This window comes from Salmo trutta, chromosome 18 (assembly GCF_901001165.1).
Source record: "Salmo trutta chromosome 18, fSalTru1.1, whole genome shotgun sequence".
Taxonomy (NCBI): domain Eukaryota; kingdom Metazoa; phylum Chordata; class Actinopteri; order Salmoniformes; family Salmonidae; genus Salmo; species Salmo trutta.
In genome coordinates this window covers 44,279,839-44,298,501 of record NC_042974.1, presented here as the reverse complement: position 1 = coordinate 44,298,501, position 18,663 = coordinate 44,279,839, and the positions used below count along the sequence as shown (strand labels likewise).

The following is an 18,663-nucleotide window of genomic DNA, read 5'->3' as shown; positions in this document are numbered from 1 at the left end:
TGATTGTGATTCTCCACTGAGAGATGTAGTTTCAGTCTACACCCCTCTACTCCTGCCCTCGAGCCTCCCAGCCCACTCATCTGACCAGGCTGCCTGTGTGTGTGTCTCCTGCAGTATGCTGCAGTGTTTCCGTTAGATTAGTCTCTTCTAGGTGGAGCGCAAAGCCACATCCAGGTCAATTGAAACCAACAGAATGTGTGTCTGCCTGACTGTGTGCTTTATGACAGTGATAGGATGCTTCTGCTGATTTCCCCAAGTCTCCTATTCTCCCTCTTCCACTGTCCCACCTCCCTCCTCTCCGCCCTGTTCCTATTTCTCTCCCCAAAGAGCTATTTGTTTAGCTCCCTCACCTCTGTCACCAGAAATGAAGGAAATCATCTCAGATAGCTACAGTAGTACTGAAAAATGTGTCATGAACCGTAAACATTTCCGTTCCCCTTCTCAGCATGTGTGAATGAGACTTTATTTTTAGGCTCGTACAGAAGGACCTAATGCTTTTTAATAGAAAACTCTAGTTCAGATATGATAGCAGGTTGTTGCTTCCTCTGTAACTGGTATGGTAGTGACATCTTGTTGCTCCTCCCTCTGTAACTGTTGTGGTAGTGACTAGGGGTGTGAATTGGGATCGTAAAAAAATGATGTAGACCATCTGCATTGTGAATTCACTTGGAATTCTACATGTACGTTCTTATCGCGTAAACGGAAAACCGATAAGGAAAATAGTTGTTTAAGCGTGAAGGAAAATTGTCCAGTTGTCACTTACCTTGTAGTGACAGCATGTTGCTCCTCCCATCTGTAGGAGCGCTGTCTCTCCCCGGAGGCCTTCTCCACTGTGTTTATGTTGCCCCTCTTTCTGTATGTCACTGTAACTTATGTTGCTCTTTCCTCTATGTGCTACTGTAACTGTTATGATAGTGACTGCATTGCTCCTCCCATCTCTAGGAGCGCTGTATCTCCCCAGCCATGAGGAGGCGATGTTTGGCTCTCATTTCAGCCTTCTCCACAGCCATGCTCATTCTGTCCAACCTCATCTTCCTTGGGGGAAACCATGTCGGCAGGATCATGTGGAAGAGGGTCTTTATACAAGGTGAGTTATCTACTATATCAACCCAAGAATATCCCCCTCTTCCCTGACATTCTGTCGTACTCTGGATTGACCACTGGCTTTCTTTCGAGTTCCCAGTAGATTGACTGATTCAGTCCCTACAAATCAGTGAAGACAAAAATGTCAAAATTCCTCACTGTTCTTATTTGTTTATAGTATTACATGTAAAGATAAGGGTTTTAGATCAGACAAGGTTGTGTTGAATGGGTTCCCCAAAAATGTGATGTCACAGTCCCTTAACGAAGCATGAAAACTAATGACGATTAGATGCGTTCACACACACAACACACGGAGCCATGTAGCCATGTTCCCTCCTGCCTAAAATAGTTTGGCTTCTGTTGGTTACTATTGACCTGGATGTTGCTTTGTGCTCCACCTAGAGAATAATCCTTTGGAAACACTGCAGCATACATAGTTCTCTAACCAGATGTTCTGTCTTACCACCACCACCCCTGGTGTGTGGCCCATATTACACCCTATTTCCTATATAGGGCACTACTTTTGACCAGGGTCCATAGAGCTCTGGTCATAAGTAGTGCACTATAAATGCAATAGGGTGTAATTTGGGACACGCATTGGTCTGGCAGCAACATACAGTACTGCAGGACAGTTGCCCACCCTGCTGCTGCTTCCACTGATTCCACTTGTTGAGATGGACTTGAGACAGTTGGTCTGGTCTACCACCACACACATACACAGACACGAACAGAAGCACGCAAACACACACCCGACACCTACACACACCACCAATTCACTTCTGGCAGAAGCTCCATATTCCCAGATGTTCTTCATTTTCCAGTCCAAGCTTCCACAACATCCATAACATCCATTCTCTGCCAACTGAGGTGGTAGAATTGCTTGGGAGTCAAGCGTAGTCTCACCGTAACTCGAGCCTTTCTCAAAGAGTGTAGCCCATCTGCTGACATGGAGATGATAGCCCAGTAGTGTTCAACGGAAAAGTTGCGCTCTCCCCTTCACACACCCCTCTTTTTGGAGTTTGTATTCCAATGACTATCATAAATGCATGGCTCTAACCTTGTAGTGTGGGTCTGATCTTGCCACATCATGATATTAGAGTTTACCCTATTCTCCAGCAGTAGCCCCTTCCCTAGGACTCTACTTGCTCTACTTGCATCCCTACCTCCCCTCACTCTCCCTCTTCCACTCTTCCTGTGTCACAAAGTGCTTCACAAGCAGGTAATTATACCATGCAGACAATAACATTGTCTCTCACCGGCAGAGCAAAGGAACCATTCTATAGGCCCAGGTCAAAAGTAGTGCACTATAAAGGGAATAAGGTGTCATTTAGGACAGAGTCAGAGTCATCTCAGAGTAGGAGTGCTGGATCAGATCCCAACCTGTCCATATAATCTTATTCATTATGACATAAAAGGCGAAACTGATCCTAGATCAACACTCCTACTCTAAGATGCTTTGTGGATATGGGCCCTGGTCTCAGTATGAACCTATCTATTTCTAGTGGATGTGATTACTGGGTGTGGTAGGGGGCTTAGATACAGTATCATAAGAGCCATCATCATAGGTGTGATCACACCTCTATACTGTAAGCTCTCTATGTAAGAAGTGATTGTCCCATTCATTATTTTGTTCCTCTTTTTTTAATCTTGTAAAGTGTGTAAGCCCTAAACGCACTTTAAATAAACTCTGTACTGACTTCATTGTGTCAGTGAGGTAATGGTACGATAGAGACTCCTACTCTGAACATTCTAACACAAAGTACAAATACCTTTGTCCTCTTTTCATTCACATTGTCTAAACTACATTTTCCAGACCCTTGTTCCTTCACACAACTATTCAGGTGTCATTTCTCAAACGGACCCTTTCTCCAACAATATTCTTTGGTCCAAACAGCTTTCTGTACCTTTTTTGTACTTTTACTTTTACTGCAGTCTAACCTAAACTACTCTCTGGGTAAAGGTTATAACAATAAACTGTCTCATATCCTTAAGCTCATTATTCATTTCTATCACATCGATTTCAGTTCCAATGAGCCTTGTTGGACAGATGAAGTGTAATCATTCGTCACAATGCATGAGTGGACATTTCTCAGCTCTCCTGTGCTTCCCTCCTGCCAGTGACTCTCTGATAGCCCAAGCCTTTCAGTTAATTCCCTTTATTACTAGGCTTATCCTATCTTTTTTTTCTTCTTCTAAATATGTTTATGTTCCCAATAAAAAGACAGCGATACAAACATTGACATTCATTGTACTGTTGAATGGGATGGCCAATTTAGAGGACAAAACAAAACTTAACTCACACATACACAAAATAAAACAAAATCCTATTAGGTGGTACATGTATAAGATCGCATATAGTCATTACAAGCAGTGTAGTTAAGCCAAAAATAAATATTGAGTGGAGTACAGCACAGAGTAGCAGCAGATCATCAACCCAGTTATGAAGCAGGACTAGACCATTTATCCAGTATCGGCTGCAATATTTTGTAAAACATTGGACTTTTATTGGAGGTAATGTATCGAATCTTTTCCATATGTATTACATCCCGTAACCACATTTCAAAGGTAGGTACAGTCTCCAATTTCCAAAATTGCAAGATGAGCCTTTTGGCTAATAGAGTACAAAGAGAGACAGCCTTCCCTTCCTGGTTATTCCCATCAACTGTACCAAACAGAGCAATCAACAGGTCTGGGGCTGTAACTCTATTGAAGGCTTTAGATAAGCAATCAAAAATGAGATCCCAGTAAGCATGTAACTTAGGACATGTCCAAAATAAGTGGGTCAACGTCCCCTCATTCTGCTTGCACCTCTCACACAGTGATGAGGAGTCCGGGAATATTTTATGCAGTTTCACTTTTGAGTAATGTAACCTGTGTATCACATTAAACTGTACAAGGTTGTGTCTGGCATTCACTGAACTGTGGGTTATATTCCTGAGAGCTTCTACCCAGTCCTCGTCTGAGATTTCTAAACCAAGTTCTTGTTCCCAAGCCCTTTTGATATTGTCTGTGGATGCCTCTATGTGGGCCTGTAGCACATCATACAGTCTAGAGACCGACCCTTTGAATGGGGTTTGACAAGGATCGGGCTGTCTAATGTAGGATTATTTGGCTTAATGCCATACTGTGGGATATGTGTCCTAAAGAAATTCCTGATTCGGAGGTATCTGAAAAAATGTGTTGTTGGCATGTTAAACTTACCCTGTAATTGTTGAAATGAAGCTAACTGACCATCCATGTATAAGTTATCAATTGTTGTGAGCCCCTTCTCCCTCCACTGTGAAAACACCATATCATCCAATGCAGGGTGGAAAGCATAATTCAGGCAAATCGGCCAGTCAATGTATAAAGTGGGTATATTAAGAAAATACCTAATCTGTTTCCAGATCCTAAGAGTATGACAAATGACTGGATTAGAGTCACAAGTGGCTTTTTTCACATATGCTGGACTATTAATAAGTGCAGGGAGTGAGGAACGTTGACAAGAGGCCTGCTCAATCAAAAGTCATGAAGGCATATGTCGCATCCCAGGTAAACTTTCCCTCCAGAAAGACACAATGTTCAGATTAGCAGCCCAATAATACAGTTTAAGGTGAGGAAGGCCAAAGCCCTCCTTTATCTTGTACTTGCATAAATGCTTCTTTGAAATTCTGGCTGCCTTTTTATCTATCCCATAAAAATTTAATTACTATTGAATCCAGTTTCTTAACTTCTATGGGCTACTTGGGACACTAGCGTCCCACCCGCGGTACACACTATCAACAGCCAGTGAAATATCAGGGCGCGAAACAGCAAAAATCTCATAATTTCATTTTCTCAAACAATCAACTATTTTACACCATTTTAAAGATAAACTTCTCGTTAATCTAACCACATTGTCCGATTTCAAAAAGGCTTTACGGCGAAAGCATAAAATGATATTATGTTAGGACATAAACTACAGCCATTTTCCAAGCAAGGACATGCATCACAAAAAACCAAATTACAGCTAAAATATTCACTAACCTTTGATGATCTTCATCAGATGGCACTCATAGGACTTCATGTTACACAATACATGTATGTTTTGCTCGATAAAGTTCATATTTATATCCAAAAACCCCATTTTACATTGGCGCGTGATGTTCAGAAAATGCATTCCCACCAAAACTTCCAGTGAATGAGCACATCAGTTTACAAAAATACTCATCATAAACGTTGATAAAATTTACAACAGTTATTGAAAGAATTATAGATATACTTCTCCTTAATGCAACCGCTGTGTCAAATTTTAAAATAGCTTTATGGAGAAAGCACATTTTTCAATATTCTGAGTACATAGCTCAGCCATCAAAGCAAGCTATACAGATACCCGCCAAGTTCTGGGGTCAACTAAACTCAGAATTAGTATTATAAATATTCTCTTACCTTTGCTGATCTTCGTCAGAATGCAATCCCAGGACTCCTACTTCCACAATAAATTTTCTTTTTGTTCGAAATACTTCATATTTATGTCCAAATACCTCCGTTTGTTCGTGCGTTCAGATCACTATCCAAAGGCATAACACGCGAGTTTAAATCCATACACGAAAAGTCAAATAGTTCCATTAGCGTTCATAGAAACATGTCAAACTTTGTTTACCATCAATCCTTAAGGTCTTTTTAACATAAAACGTTGATAATATTCCAACCGGACAATAGCGTATTCATTACAGAGGAAAAAGAAGGAGCGGCGCGCCAAATCTGCCCGCGCAGTAAACAACTCACTGGTCCCAGGCAGTCCACTCATTGACTGAGCTCCTATTTTCTGCCCAGTAACAGGAGAAGGATGAAACACATTTCTAAAGGCTGTTGACAACGGGTCTGGGGCCTCTTAGGAAGTGCAACGTGACCCCACAGACACTGTAGTTTCGATAGGGATTCAAAAGAAGAACTACAATTCTCAGATTTCCCACTTCCTGGTTGGATTTGTCTCAGGTTTTTGCCTGCCATATGAGTTCTGTTATACTCACAGACATCATTCAAACAGTTTTAGAAACTTCAGAGTGTTTTCTATCCAAATCTACTAATAATATGCAAATATTTGACTCTGGGCCCGAATATTAGGCAGTTTACTCTGGGCACACTTTTCATCCGAAAATGAAAATACTGCCCCCTATACCTTAAAAAGTTAAAATAGCTTTGTGGCATGATGGGTAGACATTGGAAGAGGTAAAGAAACCTAGGTAGGACAACCATTTTAATAGTGTTTATACGACCAACCAAGAAGATAGGCCGAGTTTTCCAAAAATCTATATTTTGTTTAAGCTGATAAATTTTCATGTCTCAATTCGCTTTCAATAACTGATCAAGTTCTCTTGTCACTACAATGCCAAGGCTTGTGAACTTGTCCATCACTGTTCTAAATGGGGTAGATTGCAGAAATTGCATATCCACAGGCCGTGATATCGGCATCAATTCGCTTTTTTGCCAGTTTATCTTGTAGCCAGAGAAGGAGCCGAATGTATTTATCAAGTTAAGTAAGGGGGAATAGAAGTTTTAGGCTTGGATAAAAACAAAAGAACATCATCTGCATATAGGGACATTTTGTGCTGCGTGTCTTTAATTTTAACCAAAACTATATTGGCACATGCATGAATGAGAGTAGCAAGGGGTTCCATGGCTATAGAGAAGAGAGCAGGTGAAATAGGTCACCCCTGTCGGCAGCCCTTGAACAGGCGGAATGACTGCGACATTTCCTGATTGGTTACCATGGATGCCATTGGGTGTGTGTAGCGGTCTTTATATGTACCACAGGAGAACCAAGAAATGAAGAGCAACACCACGGCTGTCTTTTTGTCTTTTATGTCAATCTGCAATAGTATTGTTAAAAGACAGGACAGGAACACATCTGTCTCCAATGCACCATCTGACATGTTGTTCTTTCTCTGTGTTTTCTCAGACTCAAACGAATCACATTCATACATAAATCCATAATGTATAGTATAAAATAATAACCAGTCCTTAATACAAAGAATGTATAATCTTAATTCTTAGACAATAGAACCATACCTGCAATAGTATTGTGAAAAGACAGGACAGGAACACATTAGTCTCCAAAGCACCACCTGACAAGTTGTTCTACACAGGAGCATGAAGAAAGGTAAAACACATATCCTGTCTCACATCCCCAATACATTGCTAGGTGCTTTCAGTGTTGACAGTACCAAAATACAACAACTCATGTACAAAAACACTGCAACACAAACAAATTACAGCGTGAAATCGCCTCTATCCCATTCAGACCTTAGAGGGACAAAACTACATCTCCCATTATGCAACACAAGCTCAGCTAACCGTCTGCATCACAGAAAGGCATGCTAGCTAGCAACACTTTTTAGCACTATAAACTATATTAATAACAATAAAACTCTCAAAGTTACATCTTTCAATAGTCTCACACTCCCTTATAACAATATCTACAGCATTTACCTTGGGATGTTTTATTTATTTCACATTATTGACTTCTACAAAGGAGTAATTTGCAACACATACCTTTTATCTCTGTGTTTCTCGGACTGAGGAGAACGGGAGCTGCGGGTAGTACAAAGTTCCTGGCGATCATAGCGATCTGACTCCCCCCTTGTGTCTGAAATTGGAATATTCCTGTTCGCGGGCTTGGGCCACTGACCCCCACCGTGGTTGTTCTGTTCTACGTTGTGTACTATTCTTATAATTTGAAGATTGATGGGCTAACCTTTTTAACTCTCCTACATGTGCATAAATAATTATTATCCAATGAATAAATTCCTTTCCAAACCCGAAATGATCCAGAACCGTTATCATTATACTTCCACTTAATCTGATCAAATGCCAAATGCCTTCAAGAGCAATTACCACTGCCTCAACTTTATGATCATGATACATTACGTTGAAAAGGCGTCTCTAATTGTAGTATATATGTCAGCCCGGGATAAAACCTGTCTGGTCAGGGTGCATGATGTCAGAAATATATTTTTTTAAATTAGTTTGCCAACATCTTTGCCAACACCTTATTTTCTATGGGGAGTAACGACATGGGGCGATAAGACGACATCTCCATGGAAACTCTATCTTTTTTCAAGATCAGTGGTATTGTAGCCTCATACAGTGTTTGCGGGAGTTCGGCATTTTCTTTGGAATGTTTAAACATTCGCAACATAAGTGGAGCTTGACTGGCGCAGTACTTAGAATTCTATTACATATCCATCGGGCCCAGGGGCCTTGCTGTTTGGGAAAAAAAGGAAACATTGTGAGAAAGTGTTCCATAGTTTGTGGATCAGTAGCATCGCATTTTGATTGATATAGCTCTGAGTAAAACTGCGCAAAGCATTTATTAATATCCTGCGGATCTGTTACTATTTTACCCTTCTTGTCTTTTATTTGGGGAATAGTTCTAGATGCCTGTACATGCCTTAGCTGTCTTGCTAATAATTTGTGGTTTGTCACCCAGTTCAAAATAACTTTGTTGCATTCTAGCAAGTAAAGAGCCGATCCGTTTTGAAAGGATGGTATTGTATTCATAATTCAACGTTGATCTTCTCAAGGACTGCATTCGAGGAATTCGTCCTAAAAACGCTCTCCTGTTCCCCTAACTCTTTCAATTTCTCTCAGCCTAGTGTTGGCGCGTTTCTTCCTCTGATGTATAAGAAATAATGTAACCTCTAGTCACAGTCTTTAGAGATTCCCAAAGGGTGGAGTTGTCAACATCCCCGGTGTCGTTAGCTATGAGGAAAAGGGCAACCTGCTCCTTCAAATACTGACAAAAAGTCTAATCTTTCAACAAGTATGCGTCTAATACCCTGACTACACTGCTCGCGTCGTAAAATAAATGTAGGAATCTATGTTATTCAATTATTGTGATCAGGGTTTTGTTGTCATTTTTGAACGTTGTGCACTGTTTCTCTATGTCCTGTAGCCTGGCCTCGTGATCGACTGTCGTCTGCTCAACCTCATGCACCTAGCCCTTAGTTGCCTTCACAGTTTCAGTCAAAGTCCAAATATTCTTTGAGATATCAGCCAACCTTGTGTCCACCTTCTCGCTTAGTGAGTTTATAGCAGCCAGTAGGTCACTTTGAGTAGGTTCTGTGGGGAACTCTTGGGAGCTAGCATCTTCAGCTAACTCCTCGTGGGTCGGCGATGTTGAAATTGGTTTGTTGTCTACCTCATTAAAATTATCTTGTTTAGTGCCCCTTTTTGGTGCCTTTTCCCTTTGTCATATTGCCAGACAATGTTTGAAGTTATAGGTTGTGAGAGGTTAAGATAAATATGAATTTGTTTCAAAATTGAGAGGAGCTCTACCAAAGCACGTCTACTCCATAGCACACTCTCTAGCGTCCCTGTATCCTGTCCTATCTGAATGGACACAGGTAGAGAGGGCAAGACTCTACAGCCTCCCCTTGAGAAACCAAATATTCAGTACTTTGTTGAAGCACCTTTGCAGCGATTACAGCCTCCATTCTTCTTGGGTGACACTACAAGCTTGGCACACCACGTAATTGGGGAGTTTCTTCCATTCTTCTCTGCAGATCCTCTCAAGCTCTGTCAGGTTGGATGGGGAACGTCGCTGCACAGCTATTTTCAGGTCTCTCCAGAGAAGTTCGATCGGGTTCAAGTCCGGGCTCTGGCTGGGCCACTCAAAGACATTCAGAGACTTGTCCCGAAGCCACTCCTGCGTTGTCTTGGCTGTGTGCTTAGGGTCGTTGTCCTGTTGGAAGATGAACATTCGCCCCATTCTGAGGTCCTGAGCACTCTGGAGCAGGTTTTTATCAAGGATCTCTCTGTACTTTTGCTGTATTAATCTTTCACTCGATCTTGACTGGTTACCCAGTCCCTGCTGCTGAAAAACATCCACACAACATGATGCTGCCACCACCATGCTTCACCGTAGGGATGGTGCCAGGTTTCCTCCAGACGTGATGCTTGGCATTCAGGCCAAAGACTTCAATCTGGGTTTCATCAGACCAGAGAATTTTGTTTAGTCCTTTAACCTCCCTGGGCAAGGTGGGATGCTGTGGAATCGCACGAAATACAAATACCTCATAAATGCTAAAACTTCAATTTCTCAAACATATGACTATTTTACACCATTTTAAAGACAAGACTCTCGTTAATCTAACCACACTGTCCGATTTCAAAAAGGCTTTACAGCGAAAGCAAAACATTAGATTATGTCAGGAGAGTACCCTGCCAAAAATAATCACACAGCCATTTTCAAAGCAAGCATATATGTCACAAAAACCAAAACCACAGTTAAATGCAGCACTAACCTTTGATGATCTTCATCAGATGACACTCCTAGGACATTATGTTATACAATACATGCATGTTTTGTTCAATCAAGTTCATATTTATATCAAAAAACAGCTTTTTACATTAGCATGTAATGTTCAGAACTAGCATACCCACCGCAAACTTCCGGTGAATTTACTTAATTACTCACGATTAACGTTCACAAAATACATAATTATTTTAAGAATTATAGATACAGAACTCCTTTATGCAATCGCGATGTCAGATTTTAAAATAGCTTTTCGGCGAAAGCACATTTTGCAATATTCTGAGTAGATAGCCCGGCCATCACGGCTAGCTAATTTGACACCCACCAAGTTTGGCCCTCACCAAACTCAGATTTACTATAAGAAAAATTGGATTACCTTTGCTGTTCTTTGTCAGAATGCACTCCCAGGACTTCTACTTCAACAACAAATGTTGTTTTGGTTCGAAATAATTCATAGTTATATCCAAATAGCTCCGTTTTGTTTGTGCGTTCAGGTCAGTATCCGAAGGGTGACGCGCGAGCGCATTTCGTGACAAAAAAAATCAAAATATTCCATTACCGTACTTCGAAGCATGTCAAACGCTGTTTTAAATCGATTTTTATGCGATTTTTCTCGTAAAATAGCGATAATATTCCAACCGGGCGACGTTGTATTCATTCAAAGAGAGAAAGAAAAACTGTTCTCAGCCTGACCACTCACAAAATCTCCTGCTGTTTTTCGCCCAGAGACTGGAGAGACGTCATTCCACTTTCTGGCGCCTTCTGAGAGCCAATGGAAGCCTTAGAAAATGTCACGTTACAGCAGAGATGCTGTATATTCGATAGAGATGCCGCAGAAGGAGAACAAATTGTCAGACAGGGTACTTCCTGTATGGAATCTTCTCAGGTTTTGGCCTGCCATATGAGTTCTGTTATACTCAGACACCATTCAAACAGTTTTAGAAACTTTAGAGTGGTTTCTATCCAAATCTACTAATATGCATATTCTCGTTTCTGGGCAAAAGTAGTAACCAGTTTAAATCGTTTAAGTTTTTTATCCGGCCGTGCAAATACTGCCCCCTAGCCCCAACAGGTTAACTCCAAGCGGGCTGTCATGTGCCTTTTACTGAGGAGTGGCTTCCGTCTGGCCACTCTACCATAAAGGTCTGATTGGTGGAGTGCTGCAGTGATTGTTGTCCTTCTGGAAGGTTCTCCCATCTCCACAGAGGAACTCTGAAGCTCTGTCAGAGTGATCATCGGGTTCTTGGTCACCTCCCTGACCAAGGCCCTTCTCCCCCAATTGCTCAGTTTGGCCGGGCAGCCAGCTCTAGGAAGTCTTGGTGGTTCCAAACTTCTTCCATTTAAGAATAATGGCCACTGTGTTCTTGGGGACCTTCAATGCTGCAGAAATGTTTTGTTACCCTTCCCCATATCTGTGCCTCGACACAATCCTGTCTCGGAGGTCTACGGACAATTCCTTCAACCTTATGGCATGGTTTTTGCTCTGACGTGCACTGTCAACTGTGGGACCTTATAGAGACAGTTGTGTCTTTTCAAATAATGTCCAATCAAATTACGTTGTTGAAACATCTCAAGGATGATCAATGGTAACAGGATGCACCTGAGCTCAATTTCGAGTCTCATAGCAATACTTATGTAAATAACGTATTTCTGTTTTTTTGTCATTATGGGGTATTGTGCACAGATTGAGGCAAATTATTTATTTAATCAATTTTAGAATAAGGCTGTAACATAACAAAATGTGGAAAATGTCAAGGGGTCTGAATACTTTCCAAAATGCACTGTAGTGTATGTTGCAGGGATCTGTCATCCTCCCTCCCCCAATCCTGTCTGTAAGAGCCATTTTGGCCTGTTTATGAGTTCTGTATATGTTGTCTGTCAAGAGTAATTTTTACTTGTCTCTCCTGGGACAGTGTCTTTTTATTGGAAATCGCCACTACAAGGTCTCTGATCTACTAGCCCCATTCATAGCCTCTAAATAAATTAAATTGGGTATCTGAATCTCGATTGGCTTACTCTCTCGGCTGATTTTCTTAAAATCAGTATGTATTGATCTGAACTTAGTCCAACTGATTTCAGAGCCCACTCGTTTGAATGTAAAGAGTCCTGCTAAATCAACTCTGATTGATCTCATACTTACAAATAACCCTCATAAATACTCAACTAGTGGTGTCTTTGCTATGGACCTCAGTTATCACTGTCCTATTGTCTGTGTCAGAAACGCAAAGTTGCCTAAACCACGCCTGATTACTGAGAGAAACTTTAAACAGTTCAATGAGCAAGGGTTCTTATGTGACCTTTACCATTTAGGCTTATTTAGTTTTAATGACACTCCGGAAGCGGAACTTATTGGAACGTATTGGTAAATTCTCAGCTGCGGCCCTTTTTAGATGGAAAATGTATTCTGAATGCTCACCAGTCAGGCTTTAGGCCAGGACACCACGCCATCTCCCCTGCTTTTCTAGTCATAAATTACATAGTTAACTAGACCGGAAACAGCACTGCTCTGCCCTTTTTAAAATTGATCTGTCGAAAGCATTCGATACAGTTTATCATGCACTGCTGCTACGCAGGCCACCCGAAATTTGTCTTGCCCAAGTGATGTGCGGCTGGTTAAAAAATGACCTACACGACAGAAGTCAATGTATATCTGCTGATGGAGTTCAGTCTAATTTTCTTAACATAACTAAGAGTCCCTCAAGGCTCAATACTAGTCCCTTTACTGTTCACTATTTACATGAATAATGTTGGTCTGTCCCTGAATAATACAAAATAATAATAACTGGGGCTTTCATACATTTATGGGCTCCCGAGTGGCACAGCGGTCTAAGGAACTGCATCTCAGTGCTAGAGGCATCAATACAGACCCTGGTTCGATTCCAGGCTGTGTCACAACCGGCCGTGATTGGTAGTCCCATAGGGCAGCGCACAATTGGTCCAGCGTCGTCAGGGTGAGGGTTTGGCCTGGGTAGGCTGTCATTGTAAATAAGAATTTGTTCTTAAACAATCAGTGTCTGGTAGTGATGAAGAAATAGAACAATCCCCTTTTCAACCCACCCTTGCACTCCTTTTCTCTTTCTCCTCTCTCTCTCTTTCTCTCCTCTCTCTGCCTTACCTCTCTATCTCAATCTTTCTCTATTTCCCTCTTTCCCTTTCCTCTTTCTCCTCACTCACTCCATTTCACTACGGTTCCAGATTTATATAAACTCCCAGATATCATTGTGCTGTTTAATAATTAAGTCCACAGTGAACATACAGCACACGACGTGATGTGTTGTATAGTACAGCTTATTCAGAGGCTACACTTCACACAGATTCCCATCTCAAATTAATGTCTTTTTTAGAGTGCGTCCCAAATTGCACCTTAATCTCTATAGTGTACTACTTTTGACCATGGCATAGTGCACTATGTATGAAATAGGGTGCCATTTGGGACATACTTAGCTTGTCTTTACTGTACTACAATCCTCGTTTTGTGAAATATCTTATTGCCTCATTAGTTTTAGTTACAGATACTGATGGAGCTGTATGTCATCAAGTCCCCCTGGCTGTACTTACAGTATGGATGGTGATGTGATATACTGTATGGGTGATGTGATTACTGTAATACTATCACATCATTCAGTACCCATGGTGGTATTTGCTGATGGTGATACAGTATAATGCTGTTAAGTTCTCTTCTGCTTTGATGGTTATGTGATATCATCATAGGGTGATGTCCTCCTACTGATGTTCATCCATCCATCCATCCATCCATCCTCTCTAGCCTGGTTAAAGCTAAACGCATTGATGGCGATATCTCCTCAGTGTTTCAAGGTCAAAACCATTATAGTTGAGGAGGATAAAGACCTGATGGTTTCTATGAAATTGGATTGTACTGTAGCCCGCCTTACTTACCTATCATTATGTCTGATATGAAGACTCAAAGGAGCGTCATCAACACAGATGCATGTGTGTGTGAGATAGGAGACATCACAGAGACAGAGCTATCAGTCCTACCCACAGTCATCCTGACCTCATTAGGGTTGGAGTGTGACATTATATTAAGAACCCCCCCCCCCCCACACACACACTCACACACACACTTCCCATCCCCCTTCTGCTGCATGGGGACCACCAGCCGTGTGGCAGAACATTATATGGCATATGGCAATAGGTTACTGCCAGTGCAACTGGAGAAGGGAGACTTACACTCCACACACACGTATTACTGTAATACTAAGTAACCTACATTTCCACATTACAAAACAATGAAAATCAGTAAGAATTAGGCTATTAGAGTTTATGGATATTGCGACAGGGGTGCTTTTAATACAATTGATAAGCAATAGCTTACAAAACAGGAAGACAATCATTTCTAAATAATCTTGCATAACTTTGATAGAAGCTGGACAATTTGCAGGCAGAAAAATACATGTTATCAATATTTATTTCCAGTTACTGTTAGGCTATAGTTTAGGGTCCATCATATTTAGGAAGTTAATTTCCATAGAAAGACTATTGCTCCGTGCTTCTCTGCCAATGTATACAGTGTATAGCTAACAGGCGATTTCATTGAGACCACGCATAGGCACATTTGATCTCGCACATCCAAGAGGAGAGGTAGGCTGCTGAACTTAAAGCAGAATGATCCTATGAGAGTTTGTGAATAGTGCAACAGGGGAGCTTTTAATACAATAGATAACACATTTAAAATAGAAAGACAACCATTCTAAATAATCTGCGGGGACCAAGTAATATTTTCATAGCAAAATTGTCTTTCTTACCGCATGCCCGCTCCCACCCGTAGCATGAAAAATGCAGACCGCGCTGCAATGCTCTCTGTCGGGGCCCGCAGATCCTACGGCATGCCCGCGGGAATGCAGCTCTCTAGTTGGGAGCACCAGTGCTACCAATGAAAATGTTTAATTTAGAGTCAGTGCTAGGGGGAAAGGGTGCTTCTTCATAATACCAGTGTTGTACCAAAGTGCTGATGATGCATTAGTCTGAGGCAGCAATTCTCAAGTCATGGGTGAGCACCAAAATTGGGTTCGCGAGAGGCTTAAAATAAAATGTTGCAGACCTGTTTCTACGAATATACAGAATGTACAAAACATTAGCTACACCTTCCTAATATTGAGATGCACCCTCTTTTGCCCTCAGAACAGCCTCAATTCATTGGTGCATGGACTCTAAAGGTGTTGAAAGCGTTCCACAGGGATGCTGGCCCATGTTGACTCCAATGCTTCTCACAGTTGTGTTAAGTTGGCTGGTAGTAGATCTCTACTCCAAATAGCTCATTCCATCTCATCCCACAGATGCTCAATTGGATTGAGATCTGTTGACTGGGCAGGCCCCTGCAGTAAGCTGAATTCACTGTCATGTTCGTGGAATCATTCCTGGACATTGCTAGCCTTGTGGCAAAAATCCATTCACAGATGGATACACTGCTGCCTTGAAGGGATGCAACTGATTGGCAATGATGTTCAGATATCCTGTGACATTCAAACATTTCTCCACTTTTATCAAGGGACCCAATGTGTGCCATGAAAACACACCCCACACCATCATACCACCACCAGCCTGCAATGTTGACACGTGGCATGATGGATGCATGCACTAGTGGTTTTCTCCATACCCTAGTCCTCCCATCAGCAAGAAATGGCAGGAACCGGGATTCATCAGACTAGGCAATGTTTCTCCAGTGTCCAGTGTTTTTGTTCCTTAGCCCACAGCAACCGGAGTTTCATGTTTTTTTTCTGAAAGAAGTGGAACTCTTTAACCTGTTATGGATAGGGGGCAGTATTTTCACGGCCGGATAAAAAACGTACCCGATTTAATCGGATTATTACTCCTGCCCAGAAACTAGAATATGCATATAATTATTAGCTTTGCATAGAAAACACTCCAAAGTTTCTAAAACTGTTTGAATGGTGTCTGTGAGTATAACAGAACTCATTTGGCAGGCCAAAACCTGAGAAGATTCTGTACAGGAAGTGCCGTCTCTGACCATTTCTTCGCCTTCTACACTCTCTTTATTTAAAACTGAGGATCTCTGCTGTAACGTGACACTTCCTACGGCTCCCATAGGCTCTCAGAAGGCGGCAAAAAGCTGAATGATGTCTTTGCAGGCCCTGGCTGAAAAACACTAGCGCATTTAGATAGTGGTTGATCAGAGAACAGAGACTGGAGGCGCGTGCACGAGGCGACACCATGTTTTTATTCTTTCGTCTTTGAACGAAAACAACGACTCCCGGTCGGAATATTATCGCTTTTTTACGAGAAAAATAGCATAAAATTTTATTTTAACCTGTTAGGGCTAGGGGGCAGTATTTACACGGCCGGATAAAAAACGTACCCGATTTAATCTGGTTACTGCCCAGAAACTAGAATATGCATATAATTATTGGCTTTGGATAGAAAACACCCTAAAGTTTCTAAAACTGTTTGAATGGTGTCTGTGAGTATAACAGAACTCATATGGCAGGCAAAAACCTGAGAAGATTCCTTACAGGAAGTGGCCTGTCTGACAATTTTTTGGGCTTCTTGGCTCTCTTTATTGAAAACTGAGGATCTTTGCTGTAACGTGACACTTCCTACGGCTCCCATAGGCTCTCAGAAACTGGGAAAAAGCTGAATGGTGGCTTTGCAGGCCCTGGCTGAAAAACATTAGCGCGTTTGGATAGTGGTCAGTCAGAGTACTATGAGACTGAGGCGCGTGCACAAGGCGACACCATGTTTTTATTTTCTCTCTCTTTGTACTAAAACACGGTTTCCCGGTCGGAATATTATCGATTTTTTACGAGAAAAATGGCATAAAAATTGATTTTAACCAGCGGTTGACATGCTTCGAAGTACGGTAATGGAATATTTAGAATTTTTTTGTCACGAAACGCGTCGGGCGCGTCACCCTTCTTTACCCTTTCGGATAGTGTCTTAAACGCACGAACAAAACGCCGCTATTTGGATATAACTATGGATTATTTTGAACCAAACCAACATTTGTTATTGAAGTAGAAGTCCTGGGAGTGCATTCTGACGAAGAACAGCAAAGGTAATAACATTTTTCTTATAGTAAATCTGACTTTGGTGAGGGTCAAACTTGGTGGGTGTCAAAATAGCTAGCCTGTGATGGCGAGCTATCTACTCAGACTATTGCAAAATGTGCTTTCACCGAAAAGCTATTTTAAAATCAGACACCTCGATTGCATAAAGGAGTTCTGTATCTATAATTCTTAAAATAATTTATGTTTTTTGTGAACGTTTATCGTGAGTAATTTAGTAAATTCACCGGAAGTGTTCGGTGGGAATGCTAGTTCTGAACGTCACATGCTAATGTAAAAAGCTGGTTTTTGATATAAATATGAACTTGATTGAACAAAACATGCATGTATTGTATAACATAATGTCCTAGGCGTGTCATCTGATGAAGATCATCAAAGGTTAGTGCTGCATTTAGCTGTGGTTTTGTTTTTTGTGACATTATATGCTAGCTGGAAAAATGGGTGTCTGATTATTTCTGGCTGGGTACTCTGCTGACATAATCTAATGTTTTGCTTTCGCTGTAAAGCCTTTTTGAAATCGGACAGTGTGGTTAGATAAAGGAGAGTCTTGTCTTTAAAATGGTGTAAAATAGTCATATGTTTGAAAAATGGACGTTTTTGGATTTTTGAGGAATTTGTAATTCGCGCCACGCCTATCATTGGATATTGGAGCAGGTGTTCCGCTAGCGGAACGTCTAGATGTAAGAGGTTTTAAGGTCGTCGGCTGCCATACCCCATTCGTGTCAAGGTATGAGGAGTTGTGCATTCCTTTATGGGTTTTTGGGCACCAATGTTGTACTGGACTGTCCGTGTAGCCCGTCTGTTGCTCTGCACAATTTTTCAGCCTCCTTTGTCCTCTTATCATTGACCCGTTTTCGACCACTGGCCTGCCGTTGGCTGGATGTCCTTTGGGTGATGGACCATTCTTTAAACACACAGGAAACTGTTGAGCGTGAAACTCAAAAGCGTTGCACTTCTTGACACACTCAAACCGGTGCGCCTGGCACCTACTACCATACACCGTTCAAAGGCACTTAAATCTTTTGTCTTGCCCATTCACCCTCTGAATGGCACACATACACAATCCATGTCTCAATTGTCTCAAGGCTTAAAAATGCTTATTTAACCTGTCTACTTCCCTTCATCTACACTGATTGAAGTGGATTTATAAAGTGACATCAATAAGCGATCATAGATTTCCCCTGGATTCACCTGGTCAGTCTATCATGGAAAGAGCATATTTTGTACACTTACTGTATATCTTGTAGAATACAGCCACTT

At 41.5% G+C, this 18,663-nt stretch overlaps 1 protein-coding gene across 2 annotated transcripts in view; it reads left to right on the top strand.

Annotated features, from left to right (window-relative positions):
- The window catches only part of hhat (hedgehog acyltransferase), a 114,959-nt gene that overhangs the window by 77,847 nt on the left and 18,449 nt on the right, over positions 1 to 18,663 (top strand). For both annotated transcript variants that reach the window (XM_029698713.1, XM_029698712.1), the window contains exon 11: positions 943 to 1,087. In XM_029698713.1, the coding sequence (XP_029554573.1) occupies positions 943 to 1,087 (145 nt within the window). The remainder of the gene's footprint in view (positions 1 to 942; positions 1,088 to 18,663) is intronic.